General features: G+C 33.7%; 1 protein-coding gene across 1 annotated transcript; it reads right to left on the bottom strand.

The window, feature by feature from the left end:
- Window positions 1-1,871: 1,871 nt before the first annotated feature.
- LOC111056421 (exosome complex component RRP4) lies at window positions 1,872-17,664 on the bottom strand. Its single transcript, XM_039432344.1, has 4 exons — window positions 17,265-17,664; window positions 12,051-12,294; window positions 4,155-4,289; window positions 1,872-2,145 (listed from the first exon to the last, which is right to left on the bottom strand). The coding sequence occupies exons 1-4, from the start codon at window positions 17,405-17,407 to the stop codon at window positions 1,957-1,959; spliced, it is 711 nt and encodes a 236-aa protein (XP_039288278.1). The 5' UTR covers window positions 17,408-17,664; the 3' UTR covers window positions 1,872-1,956.
- Window positions 17,665-19,552: the final 1,888 nt, after the last annotated feature.

Genomic DNA, 19,552 nt, shown 5'->3' with positions numbered 1-19,552 from the left:
CTAATGCTAAATGGCTTTTTTCAGCTCTGGCTACCACACAAAAGCTATTAATTTTAGAGGACTTACGTTTTACATAGATCAATATTGCATACCGAATATGTGACATTATGAGGGCATGATATACTGTACATGTTAAGATAGTGTTCCCAGTACTTAATCTTGAAATCTGCCTGAGTGCAAACACTCCAGATGATATTTTACAGCACAAATGATCAATATAGTTATCCCAAGACAAGTTCTGGTCCAGCAAGACACCTAGAAATTTCACAGACAGAGGTTGTTCAACATTCACTCCATTTATTTGAACGTTTATCTCTTCAAGATCTCTATAATTATTTCTATGTTTGAACTGCAAGAACTGCGTTTTAGTTTCGTTCACTTTGAGGTTATGTTGACTGAGGAATTGGGCTATGGCATGTACATTGACAAAAGTATCTAATTCTAATTTTTCTGCATCCTTTGCACTACAAATGTAGGATGTGTCGTCAGCATACATCAAAACCTTACCACTTGTTATTATTTGTGGTAAATCGTTAACATATAAAATGAATAATAATGGTCCGAGGATCGAACCCTGTGGTACACCTGTTTTTATTCTAAGACTATTTGATCTGTATTTAATTTTTTGCCCATTTTCTTCTCTAGTCATCTCCACACACTGACTTCTACCCACAAGATAGGATTTGAACCACTCAAGCTCCACATCAGTAACTCCCACATATTCCAACTTTTTCAACAAGATAGTGTGGTCCACACAATCGAATGCTTTGCTCATATCGAGAAAAACTCCCACTGCCCTTTCACCATTATCCATTCTATCTATTACATTCTCCACAAGAGACGCAATGGCTGACCTGGTTGATTTATCCTTCTGAAATCCATGTTGCTCGGATGACAAAATTCCATTTCGAAACAAATGCTCCACAAAACGAATTAACATTGCTTTTTCATAGATTTTACCCAGTGCATTCCCTATAGTGATTGGTCGAAAATTATTTGCCAGATTTTCTTCGCCACTCTTGTGGATTGGTACTATCTTCGACTCTTTCAATTTCTGAGGAAATACACCACACTCCAAGGACTTATTCACCAATACTGTTAATGGAGCAATTAAATACTTTTTACAACTTTTTATAACAACAGTTGAGATCCCATCAAGACCAGTTGCCCTCTTACTCTTCAGGGAATCAATAATTTCGAGAATTTCTGTTTCTGTGAAAGGAGCAACAACCATCTTTTCAATATGGCTTGAGTCATTTTCTGTTTCAACACATGATTGGGTAAACCATCCAAAACTGAGTCTTCAATGTTTGAGCCAACTTCCTGGAAGAACTTATTTAGATATTCACAAATCTCGTTTCCATCTTTCAAAACATTGCCCTCTTTTGTTTTCATACTACCAATGTACCTGTTACCATTTTGTTTGCCTTGATCCAGTTTTTTCATCATTTAAAAAATCGCATTTCACTCAAATTTTCGATATTTTGTGGCTTTAGGCCTATTTTGGTTTAAATATTAACAAACTGTATAATAAAGAATAGCAACAACGTGTGAGTGACACACTTTTTCCATGTAAGTCTGATCACGTGCTGATGATAAACTCAATAAAACCCGTTAAAGTGAATGAAGTCCTTCGAATATGAGTCATGGTCTCAGATACTGTATCATTAAAGAAATCTCGGAAAAATACTGTAAAACCATGTGACCTTGAAATTGGGTGAATTTTAATGCGGTATGCGACAAAAATAGGTTACTGTTCCGATACGTCTATGTTTTATATTTTTGGAGAAAATATTATAATTACATCTAGCAGGTGAATTGAGACAAAATATATTGTGTGTCTATCTAGTTATTGTTCTCGATCACTCTAATTCAAAATTAGTCGGCCAATTATTGCTAAAATTGGATGAAAATGAAAAAAAAAAACATGAGTGTTTTCAAAGGGAGCCACCCTCTTCAACTCACCTTATCCAAGTTTTGAAGAAAGCCTCCGCCTTCTTCTTCATTCAAATCGGATGTTGAATAGATCCATATGTAGCCATTGTTGCTGAGGATGAGACTCACGCCGAACGGCAGATTTTGGAAATGCGTCTTGCACCGCTTCACCAGAGCCGGACAAACTTTCACTAGGATGCCTTGCGAAAGCTGCAAAATCAACCATTATCAATATTTCTTTATACAGTTGAGATTCTGTAATGTAATTGATAGTAACTGAATTGGAGCATTTGTGATTGAAAATTGATGTACATACTGTCGAAAATTTATTAAAGTTTTAAGTTTTATTGTTTACATCAGCAATACAACAAAATAAAAAACATCTCATCAGATACCTATAACTGACAATTTAAAGATACTAAGCACTTCTGAAAGGTTAATTTGGCACTATATCATAATGTATCAATAATACAGTAGAAAGTAGTTAGTAACCTAATATTGTGAGAATTTTACTGGGTTGTAACAGGCGAGTTCCACGTTACCGTACTCGCAAACAGTAGTTAGAGCAGAAATCCCTTGCCTCATACGTCGATGTCGATATGGAAGAAAAAGTTACTGTAGGCCCAGGTTTTTATTTCTAGATTAGTTTTTCTACTAATCTTAGAGTCTATGAGGAAGTGGTCCGCAATGAGGTTTATTATTTTAGTGCTTATTGTAAATTTGACGTTGCTCATAACATGTGTGTTTCATGGTAATAAAATTATATTTATTTATAAACTGTTTCCTTAAACATTGGTTGAGTTCAAAGCAACTGATCAATTCCATCGGGTTTTTTTACGTTTAGTAAAAAACCTGACCACAGATTAGTGATCACAGATGAACCACAGAATGGAAAGTCCGTTAGTATCCTGACGCCATAATCCGCCATCTTAAAAAAAAAGTGTAACATTGTAATACAGCAGTAGTTTTAATTTCTAACAAGATGATGCAGTCATGTGTCGTGGTCTTGGTGCACTCAAATCTTGGTTAGATTGATACCTTCCATTTTGTGTGTATTCTGTGGTTGAACGGTTGCTCATGAGTCATGACAGATGTTTCCCCTGTTGATCATATTTTGTAAACAAAACTAGAACTTAACCTATTTCATTCTAATCAATTAAAATAAAAAACCATCAGGTGATTGGAGTAGTTTTGAATGCTTTGTAAAATATTTTAAATGTTATTGAATTTATGTAATCATGCATTTCTCAGCTCCCAAATACATTATAATGGAGTCCATTATTTGTAAACAACCTCGTATTCAGCCATGTCTGTTTACGTTCAGCTACTCTATTTACGTTCTTTTCCATCGGTGGAAAAGTACGATTAACTGATCAGTGAACGAACCGGGTATGACGTATTTTTTTCTTATCAGTTAGACCAAAGACCTTGAAGAGGTATAAACGCACAATACCTATGCCTTCCTAATGCTAGCTCTTACTTGAAATTAAAGGTTCCATTGAGGTATTTTAGCGCGAGATATTATATATATATATATTTTTTTGTAATATTATAGATCACAGACATGGCTGAATACGAGGTTGTTTACAAATAATGGACTCCATTATAATGTATTTGGGAGCACAAAAATGCATGATTACATAAATTCAATAACATTTTAAATATTTTACAAAGCATTTAAAACAACTCCAATCACCTGATGGTTTTCCATTTTAATTGATTACAATGAAATAGGTTAAGTTCTAGTTTTGTTTACAAAATATGATCAACAGGAGAAACATCTGTCATGACTCATGAGTAACCGTTCAGCCACAGAATACACACAAAATGGAAGGTATCAATCTAATCAAGATTTTTTAGTGCACCAAGACCATGACACATGACTGCATCACCTTGTTAGAAATTAAAACTACTGCTGTACTGCAATGCTACACTTTCTTTCAAGATGGCGGATTATGGCGTCAAGATACTAGCCGACTTTCCATTCTGTGGTTCATCTGTGATCACTAATCTGTGATCAGGTTTTTTACTGAACGTAAAAAAAACCCGATGGAATGAAATAAATTGAATTGACCAGTGGCTTTGAACTCAACCGATGGTGTGAAAATCAAAACTATTTTCTTGTTATATACAATTTGTTGAAACAAATTCCAGTATTTTCATTCATTTTCATTCACAATATCACTTTAAAAACTACACAGAAATTTTAAAACCACTACCTTGCCATATTTGAGACTTCTTGTGTGCAAGGCTAAGCTTCCATCGCTGAATATGCTCTGAACTTCAGCACTGATCAGATCACCTTCTGACAAATATTTCCGCATCATCCTTTCATCTTCCACGGATCGCAGTCTCTGAAATCAATAATCAAATATAAAAGACCATTCCAGATAAAATTAATGGAAGATTATAATGTTATTTGTAATATTACATTTTTTCTCAATTAAAATCGAATCTTCAATTCGAGATCTATAAAACTTGATAGTAAATAATATCAGAGTAATCGATATGCGGACAACTTTTAACTGAGAATTTATAATAAATAATTGTGTTGCACATTCCATGGAATCACCGAAACAGAGTAAACAGAATTAACAGATCATTATAAATAGCATAGAGGATAAATAAATTTAAAATAACAGTTTCGAAATAAAGTTTTATTGAGAACAAATGTAAAATGTAAATTCTAAACTTGTAATTTATAATTTTTTTGGAATTTAATATTGATGACATATTCATAACGTTGTCACTGTTTTTGGCTTCATCTAAAATGCTACCTTTGTAGGCCCTTCTCAAAAAAATGGTGGCTGGCTATGGAAATTGTTTTGTGCTCTCTGAATATTTTTCTGTTTAATTGAAATTTATAATGTTTTAATTGAGATTTGAACAGTTTTATGGTGTTCTAATTTTGTATAATTTGATTTGTGTGTCTACAAGCCTATAGCCATTGTTTTCAACTATATAAATGAATAAGTATTTTAGCTTGTAATGATGCTATATGTTTAAGTGTTGTGAGGTATTGTTTTGTGGATTTGTGTTGTATATTGCCAAAATTCTTATGAAGATTATAAGTTGATTTGCTCTGAAAACTGGATTTCCTATTCATTAGCAATAGATCCATTCAAAATTTATCAAGAATTTACCATTTTGGAGCCGATAACTTTCTTTAGGTTAATAGGTGAAAAATGCTATTCAACCTATTTAGGATAAATTGGTAGCACGGCAAATGGTACGCCCTGGTGTGGAACCAAAACTACAAAATATATCCCTGGTTATAAAAAATTATTGGTAGGATAGATATCTTCATGGATTGTGAATGGGATATGCTGCTGAGTGGGAAATCGGTTCGAGAAAGTTCAGGTTCTAATGAGTAAATATTTTTTATGCAGTAGCAAGATGGAGAACAATAAAAATAATGAAGTTTTATTCAGTGAAAACAATCAAAACTTAGATGAAGAATCTCAAGATTCAGACCTAACCTTAAACAATGACTCAAACGATAGTGTAGCTGTAAGTGAAAAAGTTTCAAATGTAACAATTCATGAGGAAGTAGTAGAAATATCAAATGAAACAAGTATGGTAGGAGCTAAAAATGATCTGAATCTTATAGTGTTCTTAACACAAAGGTTTGATGAGCAAAATGCTAGATTTGATGAGCAAAATGCTAGATTTGATGAGCAAAATGCTAAGATTGATGAGCAAAATGCTAAGATTGATAATTTGAAACAAGATCAAAGTGCTAGGTTTGATGATATGAAGCAAGAATTTGCTAGCATAAGACTAGAGCAGGTTAATACAAAGCAGAAAATTAAAGAGATAAATGATACATTGAGTAAAAATCACAAAGAAATAGGTCATCTACAGCAGAAAACTAATGATCTTGAAATATCAATGTTAGATGTAGAAAAATCAAAGCAAAACAAAATCATTCAAGTTTCTGATAGGGTCGATGAGGTTAATGAAAGAGTAAATAAAAATAAGATCATAGTTGAGCAACAAAATATGACACAAGATGCTATCAATGTAGAAAATAATGAAAGTATTAAGCATGTTGAAAAAGAGGTTGTAGAATTAAACGAAAAAGTAGACAGGGAAATCAAGGTATTATCCTCTTTGAAAATAGATTGTCAAGAAAATACAGCTGCTATAACTGAGGTTAGGAAAAACATAAATAAAATTAACATGTCAACAAAACCGATGTGTGCACATCTTGTTTTTAAGTATATCAATTATCCTGTAGAAAATAAGTTTGAACTTGAAGAAGAAAGTATCAGAAACAAACGAATACTGTACAGAATAAAGAATAGAGGTGTCATCAGAAGATTCAAACAGAATATGCATAATAAACCCAAGTATAAGTTCAAGGTTGATGATCTAGTTGTAATTCGAAATTACATTTTTTCGAGCAAGCTGAAGAAGTTTTCTGCCAAGCTGTGTCCTAAATATCGTGGACCTTACATAGTAAGAGATGATCTCAATAAAGGGTGTTTCAAACTTGAAGAGATAAGTACAGGTAAAATTATGAGAATCAATCAATATATGATGAAGAAGTACCATCAGAAAGCACATAATGATTAGGAATCCTGTGTTATGCCGGGATTCAGAATAGCATAATCGCTACGCAGTGTATGGTAAGAGTACATAATTGTGTCTTTTTTCTTTCCTGTAGCCTATTTTTCTTGGCCCTTAATCGTTTCAAATTTCGATTCTTTCCTGACTTTGTGTAATGTTCAGTAAATTTCTTCTATGATGCATATCTTAACCAATCTTGTCCATAGTCATTTAAATTTGTATTTTTTCTGAAATAATTTTGGAAGTTAAAATAGTAGCTTATTTTCCTAATCTTTAAATTGTTGATAAAACTTAACTTTTCTAAAATCTATCTATTGTAGTGTAAATAATTGTTCGCTTGCGGTATATTTTTTCATCATGTATTACATATTTTGTAAGGTATCATATTAGGTAACTAGGTTTTTCAGAGCAAATTATGTCCCATTTTCTCATCTTTCATTGCATATCATGTCATAAGCCATATGTAATTAGGTTATAGTTTTCTTCTGGGCTTTTAACCCATTTTGCATTTTATATTTTTTTTTTGCTGTCCAATACTTTGGATTTTTGGTAGACAAGTAGGTGTGATTCTTTTAGAGGTGTGGGCGTGAACCACATATGGCTGGACTAGATTATCTGACCTAATTGTAAACCTTAAGACTGCAACATCAAATGTTTGTAAAAACTTTTGCATACTTATGTTTTTGTGGTCCGATACTAGAGTCTGCTATCACATTGCCTTACAGACATCTAGGAACTCTCCACCCAGTCACAATAGTCAAAATATTTTTCCTTCACCAGTTGTTTCTGTGGGAGTGATAGCTCACAGTTATAACAAATTAGAGTCATACTTGGAATCTAAAAAATTCCATAGTAGTATATTTTATTAAATATACTTCCTTATGAAAGTTTAGTACTGACATGTAGGATAGGCTCTAATTAATCTTTCTCTTCCTTGTATTATTTAGGAAATTTATTTACCCAGTTTTCTTTGTCTCTTATTTGTATTTTTTAGGGAACTTATTTACCCTTTATCCATCTTGATCGTCTTTGTATTGTAATCTTGAAATGGTTTGTACTTGTTATACAGTCTTCAAATTCTGAAATTATTTAAAAAATAAATGGTTCAATTTAGAACATGCTGAAATTTAATCTTATGTATAAATTCTTTTGTTATAACAATAAAACTTCAAAATTTGAAAGTATTAATGAATTGTGTCGCCATATATATGAGATGTTCAATATAAATGAAAGTTAACTTGAATAATAATGTTTTCATGAAATAAAAACGTCTTGTCATATTATTAATTGAAATGAGTTAAAGGTTAAAATTTCTCTAAAGTTTTTGTAATTGATGTCTTTTTCTAAATTTAAAAAAAACTGTTTGTTCTATAAATTTTGATATGATTGATTATCGTTTGAAATGGATGCTGGAGTGTATGTAGAATTTTTAGTGGGGTTTGTTGATTAGAATTTTGCTGGTATGTGATTGTTTTTTGAGATGGAAAACCATTATTGCCTAAAGAAGAAATGACCAGAGGTTATGACTTAGAGAGGCAGTAATGAGATAATATTTTTTGTGTTGATTACTTATGTTGATTGCCATAGATGCAGATGATTACTTATGAATATTGATTGCCTTTGAAGCAAAATATTATTAATGTTTTGAATGATTTCTTGTTTAATGATTGATAGTAAAGTTTTGTCATGAAATGTAGTTTGTGTTTAGAACATTGAAAAGTCGAAATAAACTATAGTATCTGATAAAGGATGATTAATAATATTAAATATTTTGCATTTTATACAATATTTGAACAAAAAATTAAATGAAAATTTATAAATTTGTCTACATAAATAATTTTGAAACCCTGAATGATAAATCATAAATGGGAAATGCTATAATTGAAATGTTATACTGAATGATAATGAAATGCAGATATATTATGAAATGATTGTGAATAGAAGACCAATTGTCTGAATTTATTGAAGTATGTATTGAAATTATTTTTGTTGTGATGATCTGATGTTTTTTACAATTTTGATAATGATACAGGGTGTTATGAAATTTATGTAACATGTATTTGTTTATGTTCTAAATTTTGAAGAATGGATTAAATTTTGTTATTTGAACAGTGAATAAATGGAAATGAAATTATTTTTTATTAAAATTTTGTAATTGATATCTCTATAGAGTTTGAGGAAATTTCACAATTTATGTATTGCTGACTGTATAATAAAATGTTAACAATAAATTTAATTTTTTATATTGATTATATACTTGGAAATAATTTTCATGTGTATTAGATTGTATTGGTAGTCAAATCAAAATTTTCTTTTTAGTTTATAAGCATTTTAAAATAACAGGTACAGCATGGACATTAACATCAAAATAATTATCACGTGAATCTCGAAATCAACAACAAGTGTACACCATGAAGAGTGTTAAGAACATTTGGGTGATTTTCGAACTAGTGTGACTCATTAATTGAATATCTACACCAATATCTATGCTGATGCCTACACCAATGCCAACGCCAATATCTACACCAATAGCTACGCCGATATCTACACTGATGTCTACACCAATGTCTGTGCCAATGTCGAAGCCAATGCCTACGACAATGCCGATGCCAATGCCTGCGCCAATGTTGATGCCAATGCCTACGACAATGCCAACGCCAATGCTGACACCAATGCATACACCAATGACAATGCCAACGCCTATTGCTGACCATGTAACTCAAACTTCAACACTACCACATTACCTGGAGGTAATTGCCATCCATGTTCACGTTCGCAACTTTGAATTCAGAATAACAGTCACAGTATCATGAAAGAAACTGATACAAAAAATCCTCTCCTAAATTATTCCTGTATGCAGAACTCTAAACCTTGAAAGCTATTGTAAGGCATATATTATGAAAAGTATATGAATTGAGAGATATAGTTATTTGTATATCTAGAGTGAAAAGTACTGTTTTTTCTCTCTGAGGGAAAAGTTTGAAGCCCAAGGACAACAGTTTTCCTGAGGGAGAAAAAACATTTTTTACTCATGATGTACACAACATTTTTCCTCCACCTACATTTTTATAAAAACTGCAAATAAAATAATTTTTAAAAACTTACTTAACCAGTAAAATGTGTTACAACATAACCTAAAAATTAAACAGCTGGCTTGTAATCACACAGTTCACCGCCGACAGCACTATGCGCTATCTGTCAGCAAAAGTTGTAACAACAATGGCCGACTCGACTACAACTATGATGAAGTTCCCATTTCAAATTTGATTACTTAATGAGGATCCGTTGGCTGGTATTTTGAATAACATGGAATTAAAAAAAAATATTTATACATTTTTATGGTATACTGATATGAAGTTTGTGATAATTTTAGCATGAAACATATATTTCATATATTGATCAAATGTCTGGTTGAGGTATTGAAATTAGTTAGTTTAATGACTACTCTATATGCTTTTTCATCTGAGCTTAGACCTTCTAACCTATTTCAAATGTAAGTTTTTAAAATAGAGATGCTTTACATGTTATTTAAATGGAGTTACTTTTACAATTTACATCCCTCTCGGGAGGAAAAAACAGAAAAACTCCCTAGAGCGAAAAAGTGACACTTTAGTATTATTTTTCAGGGAGTAAAGTAGGCTCTTTAGACAGTAGGTGGAGGAAATAGTTATTTGTATATCTAGAGTGAAAAGTACGACTTTTTCTCCCTGTGGGAAAAAGTTCGAAGCCCGAGGTGAAGCCGAGGGCAGCAATTTTCCTGAGGGAGAAAAAGTATTTTTCGCTCGTGATGTACACAACATTTTTTCTCCATCTAAATTTTTTTTTATAGAAACTGCAAATAAAATCATTCTAATAACTCACATATTGGTGACAATGATTCCTAACTACATAACCTAAATCTAAAACCTAAAAACCGGTCGTCTGATTGGCAATGCTGATTGCGCTATCTATCAGCAAAAGTTGTAACAATTATATCAGCTGAGCAGCTACTACATGTAGCTGATGACTACAGATGACTAAAAATGGCTGACTACAGATCACGCGGTTCAGATTTGAATTGCAGATCAAAAATATTTGTTGGCTGGTATTTTGAATAGAATAAAATATTTTAAAAATTGTATAAATTTTATCGTCTACTAATATTAAGAATATAATAATTATCATACAAACATATATTTCATGAGTTGATCAAATTTCTTGTTGTGGTATTGAATTTAGTTGACTCAATGACATACACCTCTATTATGCTTTCTCATCTGAGCTTAGACCTTCTAACCTATTACAATGTAAGTTTCAAAATAGAGATGCTCCCCATCTTATTTAAATGGAGTCACTTTTACTCCCTAGGGAGTTTTTTGTTTTTTACTACCGAGAGCGAAAAAGTGACACTTTAGTATTAGGTTTCAGGGAGTAAAGTAAGTACTTTAGACAGTAGGTGGAGGAAAAATAATATACAATAATAAACTTCATAATAGCTATTTATGTATTAAGAGCGTGAAACGCAACTTTACTACTTGAGAAAAACAGTTATCACAAGTTGAACTTGACTATTTACTGTACTTGAGTTGAACTGTTGAGCGCGATAATTTTGCGAAAGCAATACAGAAATTTTCGAGTTGCATAACAATTTTTCTACAGCTACAGAGTATGGGACTACAAAACAATAGATACAATAATACATAACATATTGTCGCCATTGTTAAGGATACGAACCTTAGCAATAATGGGACTTAGTTGACTATTATATTACATTATGGCTAGAACCAGGACTTCCAATATACTACCTTCCTATATAGGAGGCCCTGCTAGAACCAGCTGATCATAGACAAGAATGATAATTTCTTAGTTTTAGCGAGCAGAAAAGTAAAAAAAAGTACTGAGCATGCAGTCATAGCTATTCAAGACACGTGGCCGGTAAGTGGCCGTTTGCAGGGCGAACATGATATTTCCAGTCGAGACCCTAACCGAGACTGAAATTTCATGCAACCCTGCAAGAGAAATTCACTTCCAAGTACGATTTTTTTGCTACACAATCATCAAATAATAAACTATAAACTAATTGATAATTTAAGTTTTATCACAAAAGGAAGTTATTCAGCTTTAATGATTTAGAATGGGATGGTCATGTGGTCATATTGGTACGACCCTCAGCTTCCAAAAAAATAAGTAACATTTGATACCTCTTAGTACAAGAGGTATGGGTTATAAGTTTTGATATTTTTACCAAACAGATAATGAACCTATCAGAGCTGCAATGTTGACAATTTTGTTTCAAAAGTATTTTCTGTTATGTTTTGTTGACTAGACTGATTGTCTAAGACTTTAACAAGTCTATTTCTTTTTTTATATTTATTCAACAATGATAAAACAGAAAATTATTGGAAATCTATATAATATAGATTACGGTTATTCTATCCCGTAATTCACTTTCTGTGATTAGCAGCTAATTCTAGGCTATTCAACTATAAGGAATATACATTGTTTGATTAGAGATACTTATCTTACAATTAACTAACAAAATTCCAAGTAAGAATAAGACTCACCAGTTCTCCTCCCGGCAGATTGACAGACGAGAGTTGGAGTATTGCATCTAATCGTGAATTAGTGTCTACTTTCCAACGTTTTTTCTGCACCTCCATTATTCTACCAACAACCACATCACCCACTTCTCCATTGTAGCGTGATTTCAGAGGCTTGACTAGAATTAACTGGTTCACACGTTCCAAGACACCGGACACAGATGCTTTGAGAGTTGTTGCATTCTTGTCAAAGTAAGTTCCATGCCCTCTGAAAACAAATCAAACAGGAATAATTTTGAGAATTTGAATTATAATAGGTATATTATCGTGATTCAGGGAATTCTACTTTTTATTGAGTGATGTAGACGCAAATACAATGAGTTAAATAATTAATTAGAATACATCACAAGCAGGGGCATAGCCAGGGATATTGTTGGGGGGGGGGGGGGTTGGTTGGTGATAAGAACTAGATAAAATAGAATAGCCTATAGGTCTTTAGATCAACGCAACCCCCCTCCGCCCTAGGTATTCGGGGTTTAGACCCTAGTAAGCGAATTTTTAAAATTATGCATTGAATCTACCTGACTAATGTGAACAAGTAGTGTTGACAGGGTTTCGTCCATGATGTCGACAGTCGACACCATACGTGAACGTCACTACCCAATGGCACTGCCAAGTCGGTAGGCAATTATGTCAGAGGAGTTTAGCCTGCATTGCAGTGGAAACACCCCAATTGACCGTTTACCCTTGGTCGGGGCACTAGGCAGTTCCGGCGGTTCGTGGGCCTGGTCGGGGCCCGAACGAGTTATCCTCTAACTCAGGCCAAGGAAAATGCTTGTGGTTCCCAATGTTAGCGGCAATTTCACATGCCTGCTACTTGCAGAGACGGGGGTACCCTGAATCCCAAAATCTGGTCTCTCACTGGATTACCCCGCAACTCCACCAGAGAATATTCACTGTGCCCAGCTACTCCCAGAGACGGAGAGTCCAGTTGACAATGGTCGAACTATGAACTCCCCATAGTCTGAGGCCTTCACTCAGCCATACACTTATAAACCAGGCTACTTCCAGGGACGGAGTCACTCAGTCATCACGTGTGCTAGGTTTCCCCTGGTTGGCAGTTTTTCCCTTCACCATGAAAACCAGCAACCTGCAGCTGGGGGATCCAGTACTTCCTGAGATAAACTCCAAAGTAGCTCTAAAAAGAGCTCAATACCAGCCTGATCATCAAGGACCAAGTAGTGTTGACAAGAATCATTGACGTAAGTACTATTTTTGTTGATGTAAATATTCTACATCACTTTACAATAATAAAGAGTGTTCTGAAAAAAGGTGGCCATAAGTGATGGCGTGATTCTTCACATCAAAAGAAGAAAAAAATGTCCAATTAACATACGTTTGAAAATGCTTGGTTACCAAGTTATACAGAGTGGAAGATTTCGTCTGAATTCAGTTCCCCTGCTGAAACAAATACCTAGCCCACGGGAATTTGTTGGCTGTTAATTAAGATGTACTATTTAGCATACTTCATGTAAAATCAATTGAATGAAACCGTTTCCAGGTCTCTAGCTACAGTAATTTTCAAAGATATGTGACAAAATACGTGAAACTTGGACCCAAAAAACAAGTTCCTTCAAGGTTTGAAGCAGATTTACTATGTTAAATGTACGATAAACACAACATATTTTTCTTTAGAACTTGTAGAAAATCTATAAATATGTATAATAGATCTATATAATATACTAAAAACTATGATAGACAAACGCAACCTCAAAACTAATCTCTAATTACATTCAATTCAATTCAATTTATTTCCAAATGAAATTACAAATTTGTACAATATAGTTAAGTTACAATAAAACAATAAATATAAAGATAAATTACTTTACTATTTTATTTAAAATTGTAACATTATTGAAAAGTGGAATCCCCCAAGACTATACATCTGTGAATGGGGGAGAGTTCCTATGAGCAAGCTAATAACAAAAAGTAAATTAAGTTTGAAATAGTTATAAGCAAAATAATATACATTCATAATACTAAGTTAACCTAACATATATGCTAGTATGATAGAGTGCAATCTACAGACTATTGCACTTCCCTACCACTGTTTTTGTAACCATTTGTGAAGAGTGCTTAAATAGAAAGGAAGAGCTAAAAAAAAAGAGCAAGAGGACTCAAGACTGTGACAATTTATTTATTAAATTGTAGAGATTTAAGAAGCATAGGAATGAAGTAAGCCCTCGGTTCCAGCCCAACCTATGCCAATCAACCATTTAAACAGCTTCCTATTATACACCACATCGCTGCAGTTCTCAGCTTCTCTGATATCATTGGGCAAATTTCTATAGACGATTTGTGCTAGATAGTGAGGAGACCTAAGTTCTATTCCGTGATATAATTGAGGTGTTGAATATCCATGGTTATTTCTGTGTCGAGTTTGATAGTTATGTTGAATATTGCTGAGTAGTTCTATTTTGTGTTTCCTGATATATGTGAGAAGTGTTTTAATATACAGTTGTCTTAAATTGAGCACAGGGAAGTCCGAGAACAACAGCGACGTGGGATATCTGGGTTCTTTTTTAAGAATTTTTTTTATAATGGTGCGCTGGGTAACCGAGAGAGGCTCCAGGCTAGCAGATGACACCACTCCCCAGACAATGAGACCATACTGTAGCACTGACTGTGCATAAGCATGGTATACTCTTTTACTTAATCTGGTATCAAGTACTTGGCTCAACTGAGATAGACCATACAGCATCCGTCGTAGCCTTTGCTTGACACACTGCATATGTGGTGCCCAACTCAGCTGATGGTCAAAAATGACCCCCAGATATTATATTGATCCACTCTGTCAATTACCCCGCAAGCACATGATAAAGATCCAACATCCCCACATGAGTGCATTTTCACCTGTCTCAGCCCTGGGTCTGGTTGGTTTCTTGTAACAACTGGCAAGTACTTGGTTTTGCCAAGATTCACAGTGAGGTTATTATGGTCAAACCAGTTTTTTATTTTGGAAAGATCTTTAGTGGCATTTTCATAAACTTCTTCCTATTCCCTACCTGTAGAAATAACCACTGTATCGTCATCAAATAGGAATATCCTGCTTGTAGTATTGAGCCGGGAAATATTATTAATATATATCAAGAACAGTACTGGACCCAGCGTACTACCTTGAATGACGCCATAGTCTACACCATTCCTATTACTGTCTTCACCATTAATCTGAACAAATTGTTGGCGTTCACAAAAATAACTTTTGAACCACTGAAGAGAAGTGTCCCTAACTCCAATAGCTTCAAGTTTATTAAGAAGCTTGCCTCTATCTACTGAATCAAACGCCTTAGCCAGGTCCAGGAATGTCATGATAACTTTATTTTAATTTTAACTGACTCTATTATGTATTTGTTTACCTGAAATGATGCATCATTGGTGTTTTTATCTTTTTGGAAGCCGTATTGGTTATGTGCTAGAATGTTATTTTCTTTCAAATATTCCATTAACTGTATTTTAATGCATTTTTCAATGATCTTTGACAGAGTAGATAACAGAGAAATGGGTCTATAGTTTGTAGGTTCGTTTTTGGGTCCTGATTTGTGGATTGGAATGATCTTCGCTATTTTTAGGTATTCTGGGAATTGTCCTGTCTGAATGCTAAGATTCACTATGTGGTGTATTGGGTTTATTAGTGTATGAAGGCTGTCTTTAATTATCCGTGTTGGAATACAGTCATACCGGGAGCACTCCTGCCTTTGAGGCTATTAATTACATTTTTTGATAATTCCTCTTTTGTCACCTCTTTCAATTTGAAGACAGCATCAACCACGTACTCTTGATCTCTGATCTCTGGTTGCCCTACTGGATTCAAGGAGCTAGTGAGTATGGACCCAACTGATGTGAAATACTGATTAAAAGTATTCCCAATGTCCTTAATATTAGGTTTTGAAGTAGGATCTCCTCTTTGGGCAAATGCGTCAATTGGGAATGAATGGGGTCCTTTGGCTTTTCCAGAGATTTCTTCTACTACATGCCAGAATTTGTGTGGGTTATTTGAAACTTCATCGATTTTATTTTTGTAGTAATTATGTTTGCTTGTTTTATAGTCGAATGTAGCATGTTTCTAAAACGAGTAAATTCAGTTTTCAAGGAAATACAATAAGGTTGTCTATTAAGTTTTTTTCTCAATTTACCGCGATGGCGTATGGAATTAATAAGTCCTCTAGTAATCCATGGTTTTATTTTAGTATGTTTAGCTGATATTTTAGTTTTTGTTGTCATTTGTTGAATAATATTCTGTGTAGTTCGTATAAATGAATTAGTTGCAAGATTGATATTATTTTCGTTTGTGACATGGTTCCAATTCTGCAAAGACAAAATGTTTTTTTACGCTATTCCAATCTATTTTCATGTAATAATTATCTCTATTGGGCGGTTTTTTGTTAGGTGTGAATAATTTCATGCACACGGCGTAGTGGTCGGTAATTGAGGTTTGTACTATAGTTGTAGCTGCTTCGTACAAGGGTGATAACTTAACAAAGTAGTGGTCGATGCATGTATTACTAGCTGGCCTAGTAACCTTGTCGACACATACAATATGCATGAAAAATAGACAAAATCTGTTAAGCTCTCTACAAATGTAATATTAACTTGTTTACCAAAATGTTATATTCTACTTTCTAGTTCGAGAAGCCACTTCCACGTATCACACATTCATACAACGCTGTATCTATGTTTTTGTTACAGTTGAGGTTGGAAACAAAAAAAAAGCTCAAAAATCTAGGAAATTTAAAAATAATAATTATTAAAGGTGATGTATCCCATAGAATACTAAGTTACACAGTCAAGTTACCGTACCTTGAGTTATGAAAAATACATTTCCATGAAGAATATTCTCAACAAGAATAAATTAAATTTTTGTGCTCAAAATAACAAAAATCGATCCCAACCAAAAATTTGATGACAGGTATTTCGGCACTGGACGTAAAATTATACCATAAACCGGTATCAGCTATCTTCAATAGAAGGTACCGTAGTGTCAATGCATAGAATCGGCAACGTTGTTCTTCTATCTTTCTTAACTGCCATTATAATTATTATGGCAGTAAACATATACATGGACCTCACTATACGCCTAGAAAGGTCTCCACGCCAACAAAAGCCATTCAAATTTACTAGGCCTATGGTCTTTTAATTATTACTAAACTATAACATAATTTTTTAATTTAAAACACTTACCTCATGCAACCTTCTAGTGGTATATCTTGTCCAGGAGTATAAAAATGTGGTGGATTATTGCCTGTATTGAGGCATAGATTCACTCGTTGACTTGCCAACCTTATTGTTCTGTCAGAATCAGAAATGTTATCCATAGATTCCATTATTCTACTCAAAATAATAAGTAAAGTTACCTAATAAAAAAGAGTAGTTTGTTATATAAAAATCTAACCTCAATATTGGTATTTGCTTATAAATTTAATTTAGGTATGATGATATCGATGGAAATGAATCGATGTACAAAGACTGCACTCGATTATAAGAAGTCGACTAAAAGGCGCTATTTTTAAAAGAATAATACTAGTAGCTCTGTGAACAGTAGATCTCACGCAGTATTATCATCTAGAAGTATCAGATGTCACCCTGTTTTAGTTGATTCAGTTGAATCATAATCTATTCTTAAAAACTATTATTTGTTTTCTCCAATATCAAAAACTCACTTAAGCCTACCGTATGTTAATTGACCGAGCAAAGTGAGGTTATTCAAGTCGACGGTTTTGCATTTCTCTTTATGTTTATATTCTTGTTTATATTTATGTTCCGCATGTACAGCGAAACGCAGCAATAGATTTTCATTAAATTTGACAGGTATGTTCCTTTTTGAATTTTGCGTCGACGTATACGACGTGGAATACATAAGGTTTTTTGAAATTTTGCATTTTAGGGATAATACAGAAAGAAAAGGAGTCTCCTTTGAACGCTAATATTACCGTAAAAATCAGAATTTGGAATTATTCATCATAAATCAACTGTCAAGTGGATTATAAATTGCATGCAATGACGCATGCAGTTTATATCTCAATGTAACTTGGTAAAAAATGAGATGTCGTGTGGACTATTAATTGCAAGCTATGAGGCATGCAATTGATAACTCGAAGTAGCATTATTATTTTCTCCCGACTTTTCTGTGCTTTCAACTAAGCTTTTTCTCTTTATGTTTATATTTATGTTTCGCATTTATAGCGAAATGCAGCAATAGATTTTCATGAAATTTGACAGGTAAGTTTCTTTTTGAATTTCGCGTCGACGTCGTATACATAAGGTTTTTTAAAATTTTGCATTTAAAGGATAATCACACGGAGTACCTCAAGGATCCATTCTTGGGCCACTACTATTTCTAGTGATGATGAACGATATAGAATTAAATATTTCACCTAAAGTAGTTTGCTGCGCTGATGATTCATCACTGGTTACCAACGATGTTGATCTGCTGAGTGCTCTACAACGAAAAATGTCCAGAGTCTTCAGCTTGGTTTAGAGCGAACCATCTATCATTGAATAATATCAAGACGCAAACACTGGTGCTTGGAATGAGAAAGATTAGTAATGGAGCTGTAAGTGCAAAGCTTCTGGGCATAACACTGGATCAGAAGCTCACATGGATACCCCAAATTGAAAGTGTCTGCTCAAAATAAAGAAGGGTTATATATCTCCTTCAAAGTTTCAAGGACTGTGTGCCTTCCAATTATTTGAGAATGTGCTACTTCGCGCTTTTTTCAAAGCACTTATATGTATATGGTTTAGTCTTGTGGGGCGCAGCCCCAGAGGTACAAAAAGTATTCTTGCTCCAGAAAAAGGCTAAAGAATAATATGCGATGTTGCTTATCTGGAACATTGCAAGCCTCTATTTATAAAACAGAATATCATGACAGTTTACAGCATGGTTGCGTTCAAGCTTGTCCTACAAATAAAAAATAATTTACGCTCATATGGCTGCAGAACCGACATTCACAGTCATAACACTTAGTCCAGGCAATATAGACATAAAAAGGGGGGTGTGCTTGCAGTTTATATTGTAGTTCTGATTTTTTAATATATTATTTGGGTACATAAGAGGAGTCCAGAACCACTTTCTTCATGCAAAATTTCCTTGTGCTAGATACAGAGTGGCCCAAAGACCTCGTATTTTCGGCTCATTTTCCAGCTATTTCTGCCAAATCTCGGAATTGGACATAAGAATTTGCTCTTTCCTTTTTTATAGATTATAAAATTCTGAATAAAATGAGATCATTCGGAACTCTCTATCTCCAATGAGTACTGAGTTATGATTTTTCAAAAATGAGTGAAATTTGAAGAAAAAATCAATTTTGATGAATTTTAGTTTTTGATCAACAATATCTTCCGATTGTTACCATTTAGATGTATAATTCAAAAACCCCCGGGCGTATTTTTCTGCTTTGCAATCTGAGATCAGGTAGAGCGCTCTATCTCATATAGATTTCCAGGTACACCTGACAACAATGCTCCTT

The sequence above is a fragment of the Nilaparvata lugens genome, chromosome 7 (genome assembly GCF_014356525.2).
Source record: "Nilaparvata lugens isolate BPH chromosome 7, ASM1435652v1, whole genome shotgun sequence".
NCBI classification, from domain to species: Eukaryota; Metazoa; Arthropoda; class Insecta; order Hemiptera; family Delphacidae; genus Nilaparvata; species Nilaparvata lugens.
The sequence above is the reverse complement of the archived record's forward strand: the minus strand, read 5'-3'. Positions and strand labels throughout refer to the sequence as shown.